The sequence below is a fragment of the Centruroides vittatus genome, unplaced genomic scaffold (genome assembly GCF_030686945.1).
Source record: "Centruroides vittatus isolate TY-2023 unplaced genomic scaffold, ASM3068694v2 scaffold_752, whole genome shotgun sequence".
NCBI classification, from domain to species: Eukaryota; Metazoa; Arthropoda; class Arachnida; order Scorpiones; family Buthidae; genus Centruroides; species Centruroides vittatus.
Window position 1 is genome coordinate 4155405 of NW_027122716.1, and position 9243 is coordinate 4164647.

Below are 9243 nucleotides of genomic sequence, written 5' to 3' on the forward strand. Positions count from 1 at the left end.
CGTCTCCGCGGTCGTCCCCGCCTCCTCCTCCCCCTCACTGACATCTGCATAACCCTTCTTCCCACATACTCTTCTTCTCTTCGTACCACATGACCAAACCACTTCAACCTTGCCTCCTGTATCTTTGCTTCTATGTTCGTAACCTTCACAGTCCCCCTCACACATTCATTTCGAATGTGATCCCTTCTCGTAACCCCACACATCCAGCGGAGCATCCTCATCTCCGCCACCTCCATCCTTTTGACATGGGTTTTCCTCAAGCTCACAGTCTCAATAGCATACAGCATAGCTGGTCTCACCACCACCCGATAAACTTTCCCTTTCAACCTAAGCAGCACCCTCTTATCACATAACACACCTGACATATCCCTCCAATTCCTCCAGCCAGCCTGAATCCTGCCTGTCACCTCCTTATCCACACCTCCATCCTCCGCCACAGTTGACCCCAGGTACTTAAAGGTATTGACTCTGCGAAATACGTCTCCCCTCAACTCCAGATCCCTCTCCTGGGCACCATCCACCTCCCCACTACACATATACACTGTTTTACTCCTACTCACCCTCAAGCCCCTCCCTTCCAACGTGCCCAACCACCTTTCCAATTTAACCCTCAGCTCCTCTTTAGTCTCGGCGCACAGAACGATATCATCTGCATACAACATGGTCCAAGGCGCCTCTTCTCTGACCCCGTCCGTGATCACCTCCATCAGCATGTTAAACAAGAAGGGGCTCAGTGCTGACCCCTGATGTAAACCAACTCCCACCTTGAAGCACCGGGACACTCCAACACAGCTCCTAACCTTTGTGGCCACATCCCTATACAGTTCCTGTATCAATCTAACATACTTTTCAGGAACTAGCTTTTCCCTTAGACACCTCCAGAGTTCTTGTCTAGGCACCGTATCATAAGCTTTCTCCAGGTCAATGAATGCCATATGCAGTTGGGTTTGCTTCTCCCAATATTTTTCCAACATTTGCCGAAGGGCAAAAATGGCATCGACTGTTGACCGTCCTGGCATGAATCCAAACTGCTCTCCTGCAATGGTCACCTCTGCTCTCAACCTTCCGTCTAAAACCCTTTCCAAAATCTTCATCGTGTGGGACATCAACTTTATTCCTTTATAGTTTTTACACTCTTGAACATCCCCTTTTCCTTTGTAGATAGGTACAAGTATACTTTCTTTCCATTCGTTAGGTATTTCCTCCTGCTCAAAGACTTTTTTGAATAGGTCCCATAGCAGGTCAATGCCCTTCCTCCCCAATGACTTCCACACCTCTACAGGAATTCCATCCGGGCCCTCCGCTTTACCGTTCTTCATCCTCTTTAGGGCCCTTTCCACTTCTTCTCTGGTTACCATCTGTACCATGCCCATGTTTTGGCTTCCTTCCTCTCTGTTCTTTGTTTCATTCTCTGTATTCAAAAGTCCCTCAAAGTATGCCCTCCATCCTTCTCGTATATCGTTCTCCCTTCGAAGGACCGTCCCCGTTGTGTCCTTGATCTGCCTTACATGCGAGATGTCCTTCGTTGCCCTATTCCTGATTTTGGCTAAACGATATATTTTCTTCTGTCCTTCCCTTGTATCCAACTCCTCGTATAAATTCGCATATGCTCCTGCCTTTGCCTGTGCCACTACTCTCTTAGCTTCACGCTTTGCCGTTTTATACGCAAATCTATCTTCCTCAGTACGTGACCTGTCCCACTTCCGTTTTGCCTCCTTCTTTACCTGAACAACTTGTTGCACATTTTCATTCCACCACCAACCTTCCTTTTGCACCCTAATCTTTCCAGATGTTACACCAAGCACCTCCTCCGCACAGTTCCTGATAGCCTGGGCATTATATGCCCACCAGTCCTGCACCCCCTCCCATTCTTGCGAGATTTGTAGCAGCACCCTCTCCACATACTCCGCCCTCGCCCTCTCCTCCCTCAAACGAAACCACTTGATTTTCTTCATCTGTGTATTTCCACTTTTCCTATACATTCTTAACTTCATGTCTATGCACATCAACCGATGTTGCGCCGATACCTGATCTGTTGGTATAACCTTACAGTTTATCACCGTCGCAAGGTGCTCTCGTCTAGTAAGGATATAGTCAATCTGCGAACTATGAGGCCTACTGTTGAAAGTTATCAGATGACTTTCCTGCTTGGTGAAAAACGAATTTAATAATCATTGCAAATTAAAAAAATCTTTCAAGTTTTCATAACTTTTTCCTTTGAGAAAATTGTTTGTTTTTTTTTATTAATACTCATTAGTACGTGCGTTTTTTATTGATATAAATTATGCCATGAATATGGATTTCTTTCTCCGTTACTCGCCTTGTTAGCCATTCTAAAGTTGATCGTCACTACTCTAAACTATTGATCAGTATAAAAAAAAATATGCAAGTTGTATTCTTCACATGTTATTGTATATTTAAAAAATAAAAACGACAAATGCAGATATTTTTTCATAGTTGTCCGAAAGTGAAAGTACTTTTTTTTTAATGATATCGCTGTTTTGAAGTTACAGATAACAATTTTGTTTCATTAAGCTTGACAATTTTTAATAAAACAAGAATGCCAATTTTAATTTCTATTACGGTATATTCAACCTATTTCTTAGCATTCTCTAATCAAGATATTTTTACTTTTTTAATGAAAATTTGGAAATTATTCTACATAAATCAATTGTGTATTAGAAACAAATAATGTATTTCTAACAAATGCAAAATCTTTGAAAAAATCTAGTATTTTTTTATTAATATAATTTGGAACAAACATAATCTAATATAATATTTTTTATAGCAATTTTCTTTTCGCTGCTCTTGCTATAAAAGTGAAATGCTTTATACCAAGTATAGCAAGACATTAGAAATGTATAAATAAATATACCCATTTTTAATTATATAATGATTTTACCTTTTCTTTTTTTACTTATACAAAGTTATCAAATGCTTGAATTATAAAGAATTTCTCATTAAAATTTCCAGAAAAATGATTACCGACATACAGTTGGCAATCTTTTCGAACATCCTGGGTGTTACACTATTTGTTCTAGTAGCCGTTTATCATTATGTATCCGTGCATCATCCGAAACAATCTGATTGATTTCAAGAATGAAACAGTAAGTAAAACTTTTTAAGGTATATTAATATATAAAATAAGTAACAAAAATTATATTTTAATTTTTTTTTTCAGTGATTAGTTACAAGAATATGATTCTGTACATATTTCTCATAGGTCTACTACATATATATATATATATATTTAATATCAGCTTGTCGCTTCATTTTATAAGTGCCAATGATTTTTAAAATAATCAATTCAAGCAATTTAAAAGCTTATTTAGGAATATTCTTTTGTTTTTCATTTACATTTTGAGATTACAATTTATATGTATAAATGTCGAAGATCATTTTTGTATCGTGTAAAATTATGATTTCCTACCACGTTGACAAAAGAATCAATTTTAAGTTTAAATTAAAACATTTTTGAAAGATAATTGTCTTTATACATTTGATTTATTAAATAGCTTAGGCATTGCTAATTTAATATAAAATAACAAATGTGCTTCCTTTCAGGACTGCTAGATTGGGTGAAGAATTACAAATTAGGCTTTCTAAATGATCTTGCCGCTTGCTTTACCAATCCGAATTGGAATTGTTAAAATATATTTACAGATGTAAGAATTGTGATGCTATATAGAATAGAGAAGTGTAGATAATAATTAAGTAGCGTGCGCTTTTATTTGTCTAATTCTTGTAAATAATAGTGGGCCGCTTTTTAAGTGATTTCAAGAAAGGTTTCTGCGAGTTTTCTTAAAAATCATCTCCGACAACTTGCTTTCTTTATTAAACATTTAACATTAAAATTGATAATTCATTTAATCTCAGAATATTAAAATAATTAATGTGTGTATTATAAAAATAAAACATCAGTTAATATTGATATGTAATAATATACAGTTATGAAAAAATTTAAATTAATAAATTTTACTGAAAATGATGCAGCATTTTAACTGGTTAAGTACTCTTATTTATTTTACATTATTTTCAAGATCAACATGGTTTGTCGTTTGTTTGTTCTCAAATTTAGAACAGCGTTTTTCCTGTTTGATTTTAATTTTTTAATCTGACAAGTGAGAAAAAATGTGCTTTGACCTATGAAAATGCTAGAAGAGAACAAACTTTCTTCTCTGCATTTGGATACAGTTTGAGCAAATTCAATGGAACTTTTCAGGACTCATTCATTCTCTTATCCAGTAGAGATCAATAATTATTTATTGTCAGGGTTGGTGATAAGGAGAACTGAGGATTTTTCCCAGGGCCTGGAGAAACTTAGGAGCTTCCTACCCGTATAAAATTATTGTTTTTATTAACAAAAAATTTTTAGGACTTTTTTTTTTATCAATAAAGAAATACATTCTACATATTTTTATTCAAAAAATGGACAAATAGGACCTGCTAAGGGCAAAAGTAGTCTACTCTATCCCCAGGCACCATCAAGATTACAACAGTCTTGCTTCTTATTGAATAAACTCCTTTGTGGCTAGTGAATTTGTGGCATTTGTATAGAAGAATTACTGAATATTAAATTATAAGCAAGGACAAAATGTGTACTTAAGAGTTTTGAGTGCCCTAAGTTTGAATTTTTGATCTGTTTGTATTGAAATCTGATTGGTTAGCCAATTACCAATTGGAATCTGGCTACAATGAAAACTAACTAAAACATCAAAATATTTTGGGGAAAACACAGATGTGAGTTCACATTTTGTGTGCATTAGTGACAAGATCTTATTGGCTACTGAAAAGCTAGTAAGAATTTAGTTCATTAAAATTAAATTTCGGCCGATGCTATTTACGTTAAAATGCATATAAATAAAATTTACCAAAGCTACAAAATTGTCTTCCATCGTTACAAATACCAGAGACATCCAACAACAATTTTCAGTTTTGGAGACAACCTTTTAAACTGATTCATACTCGTACCCAGCAGAATTAAATAAAAAACTTAAATCAACACCTTAATGCTTGCTGAGAAATTTTTAATTAAACGAACGTTTTCGGCCTCATCTATAGGCCATCATCAGGTCGAAATACAAAAATTGGAACGCTTACGTTCCATACATAGAATACAAAATTCAAACTAAACGTTTTTTAAAAAATGGAACTAATTAATGAAAAAAATAAAAAATAAATAAATAAATAAACATATAGTGAGAAACTAGAAAAACAACAATAATAATAACAAACGAACATAATATCAATATTACCTATCCTAACTAGAAATAATTCAATTTAAAATATAACTAAGTTCATGCCCCTCCTATAAGTTTTTAAGGGCATATTTCCAAGCCGAAGGAAGACCTTCCGCGTCCCTTGCGTTAATACATTTATCTTTTAGCTTACTTCTGTAAATTTCCATTTTTTCCGCTGTTCTCGCCAAAGTTGGGGAATGTACCTGTTTTATGATTCTCGCCTCATTCCACCGTACCACGGATCCTTCAGCTTGCCCCATCTGGGCTAGTACTGTTGTATTGGACTCCTATATTAGGTGGAAGACTGTATTAAAAAATCAAGATAAAGGGAAAAGAGAAGGCTACAGCAAGGATATCAGATACACTAAGGGATGGTTAAAAGAGAATAATTTGATTGCGGCGAGAGCAGATAAAAGCAAACAAATTGTCATAATGAAAAAACAAACGTATGATAGAGCCTTAGAAGAATACATCAGAAAAACAGAATGTATCAAGGTCAACAGTAATATAGTTCAAACTATTGATAGAAGGGTTAAAAAGCTGGAGGAAACCAAACTAGCGAAGATATTACCGTTTCTCCGAAAATGCCGGAACCCTAGACCAGGGCTCCCTAGACTCTTTGCCTTCGCTAAAACCCATAAAGAGGATAAGGAAATAAGGCCTATTGTGGAAAAACGAAAAGGTCCTACATTTCTCCTAGAAAAAAGATTGCAAGAATACGTCTCCGCGTTGATGGAAAGTAATAAGTTTGTGGTAAAGGATCCTGTTATGGTAGTTAAAGATCTACAAAGCATTACTTTGATGGATGAAGAAGTGGGAACTGTGTTAGATTACGAAAGTATGTACCCGTCGATCAAAGTGGAATCCTGCGTAGAAGCGCTGTTGGAGTTCTTGTTTAAAGAAAACCCAACGTTAACACAACACAGAAAGGAGGTTATAGAAATGGCTAACCTAGTATGTTGCGAATCCTTCTTCGTTTACGAAGACCAAACATTCAAGCAAAAAAGGGGAGTACCAATGGGAAGCCCGATTTCGGGGCTCCTTTGCGAACTTGTTGTTAGAAAAGTAGAATTAAAAGTGCTACGCGGCTTCGAAAGGGACATAGTATACTACAAGAGATATGTAGATGACATTTTCATAATATGGAAGAACAATCGGGTAATTGCTAACTTTGTGGATAGAATTAACGAAAACGAAGAAGGCCTTAACCTGAAGCTTGAGCAAAAAAGCTCTAGGATGTTGCATTTCTTAGACATTAATATCGTATTTAGCAAAGGGCATATATCCACTGGCGTATTCATTAAACCTACACATAGCCCACTTTATATCCCTGCTAGCTCTTATGACCCTTATAAATATAAGTTAGCGGCATTTAGAGCTTTGATTAGAAGGGCCTTTATATACTGTGAAAATGTGATAGACCGACTTACGGAGATAGAAAGAATTATACGGATAGCAGGAACATTAGGGTATAAGAGGAAAGTCATAGAGGGAATTATTAGAAAATTTGAGACCAGCAGTGATAAAGACACTAGACAAGGGCCTTATAGGTACACGAAATTTACATTCAATAAATATCTAGGAGGGATTATGAAAGAAATAGCAAGCTTGAAGGATGCAAGGGTGATCTTAAAAAGGGCTCCGAATTTGTATAAAATACTTAGAAACGATAAAGGATTAGTTAAAAAAGAAGATAAGGCAGGTGTGTATAAGATCCCCTACGAGAACCAGCTGTTAGGTATTAATAAAGAGTACGTGGGGGTTACTACTAGAAACTTAGGAATTAGGATGAAGGAACATAAGTATGATATTAGAAAAGGGTCCAATACAACAGTACTAGCCCAGATGGGGCAAGCTGAAGGATCCGTGGTACGGTGGAATGAGGCGAGAATCATAAAACAGGTACATTCCCCAACTTTGGCGAGAACAGCGGAAAAAATGGAAATTTACAGAAGTAAGCTAAAAGATAAATGTATTAACGCAAGGGACGCGGAAGGTCTTCCTTCGGCTTGGAAATATGCCCTTAAAAACTTATAGGAGGGGCATGAACTTAGTTATATTTTAAATTGAATTATTTCTAGTTAGGATAGGTAATATTGATATTATGTTCGTTTGTTATTATTATTGTTGTTTTTCTAGTTTCTCACTATATGTTTATTTATTTATTTATTTTTTATTTTTTTCGTTAATTAGTTCCATTTTTTAAAAAACGTTTAGTTTGAATTTTGTATTCTATGTATGGAACGTAAGCGTTCCAATTTTTGTATTTCGACCTGATGATGGCCTATAGATGAGGCCGAAAACGTTCGTTTAATTAAAAATTTCTCAGCAAGCATTAAGGTGTTGATTTAAGTTTTTTGACAACCTTTTATTTGAGGCTGCTCTTGCACAATAAAATGCAAAATGGATGAGCAATTATTTGTTGTGACATTGTCACAATGCCAGACTGCAATGTTTAATCATATTTTTAATTTATTTAATTTAAAATATTATGTTCTCCCCTCAAATTAGTAGTGGCTTACCCCTGTACATCATACTTTTGCTCTCATTAACAATAGAGTCACGATGTTCATCTATTGTAATTAACTGCTTTCAGGGGAAAAGTTTTGAATTGAAATAATGTGACTTCTGGTTTGCCTCTGAAGTTCATACATAGTTAATGCTGTGTAAGATATATATTAAAAATTACCTTTAAATTATGTAGAAATTTTCACAAATAGAAAAAATTTATTAAAGTTTGCTGGAAACTGTAACAACAACAAAAAATGCCTTTAAATTGAGTTGCAAATTTTTTTTAAAAATGGCCTTAGATCAAACATCTAACTTAGAAAGTAATTTTTGTTTTTTTTTTTTTTTTAGATGAAATATATACAAAATACAGTATTGTAAATTTTTATAAGATTTTAAAAAGCAAAGATGGTCAATACTCTGATCACTCAATCTAATTCTTATTTTAGTAATGAAAAGTCTTTCTACCGAGAATGCCTTTTCCGATCAAATTGATGTGATTGGAATCGTGATTAATGCATTTAAGAGAAGACAAATATTATGTGTTTTTCACCCGTAGCCTGGAAGATTTCTAGTTAATTTTCGAGATCGTAGTACATCTTTTGCTCTCTAGTATTCTTGATTTGTCTACCTCGACTGCTTTAATATAAACATCATAGCCCAATAGTTTGACTGTTCGCTTGTCTTTAATAATCAGGTTTATGAAGAAAAACTTCATACTTGTTTGTATCCTTGCCCAATTTGCACAACCTGGCATTATGCAGTTATTGAAGCTACCGCGCATGGTTAAAAATTAAGACAGCATAAGCACAATTATTCCAGATATTACAGGCTGCGGTTTCATCCTTAAACACAAGTAAAGAATTTTTAGAGTCCTGCCACAAATAAGCCACGTATTGATTATTGACCATTTGTGACAAGCCATAACGAACAAAAATTTTAAAAACTAATAAGTAAATTTAAAATTAATAAATACAAATGTATTCTGACAGTTTGAGTTAATTATACTTTCTATTGGCAAAATTTCTTCAACCTTAACACAAAATAAGATAAAAGTGAATTTTTAAGAAATTTGCAGGATTTCCCGGGTTAAAAAAGCACCCGGGATCCCGTTTGAGAAACCCTACTATGGATAGTATAGGCGCTACCATCATTTTCTATCTTTCACCAAATGCCTACAAACAGTAGCGCACGACCGTGATGGCCGATACGCGGAGCAACAATATTAATTAACGAACGCGCCCTTAATCACCCTTCGTTTTCGTTCTAGAGACAGCAGCTTTTGATCATTCCATAGGCTAAGTTTGCGAGAGTCGCGTGAGTATGTATGCATTTTTAAGTGTTTTTTTTTTTTACTTATTTCAGTTTTACTTTTTGTGTTTTTTGTAACATGTGATTGTTAAATTCTCGTTTAGATCATCTGTTTTTAAACAGACGCAGGAAAATCGTTGGCTTTTTAAATAGGGAAAAGCTTAGCTAAAGCTATCTCGATTTG

General features: G+C 35.0%; 1 protein-coding gene across 1 annotated transcript; it reads left to right on the forward strand.

Moving 5' to 3' along the window:
• Positions 1-5450: 5450 nt before the first annotated feature.
• Positions 5451-7277, forward strand: LOC136989668 (uncharacterized). The gene has a single exon (XM_067287890.1). It carries the CDS (start codon positions 5451-5453, stop codon positions 7275-7277), a length of 1827 nt encoding a protein of 608 aa, XP_067143991.1.
• Positions 7278-9243: the final 1966 nt, after the last annotated feature.

Bases quoted from the DNA above. Each gene is read 5' to 3' on its own strand.
- LOC136989668 (XM_067287890.1), top strand. From the start codon at position 5,451: ATGATTCTCGCCTCATTCCACCGTACCACGGATCCTTCAGCTTGCCCC.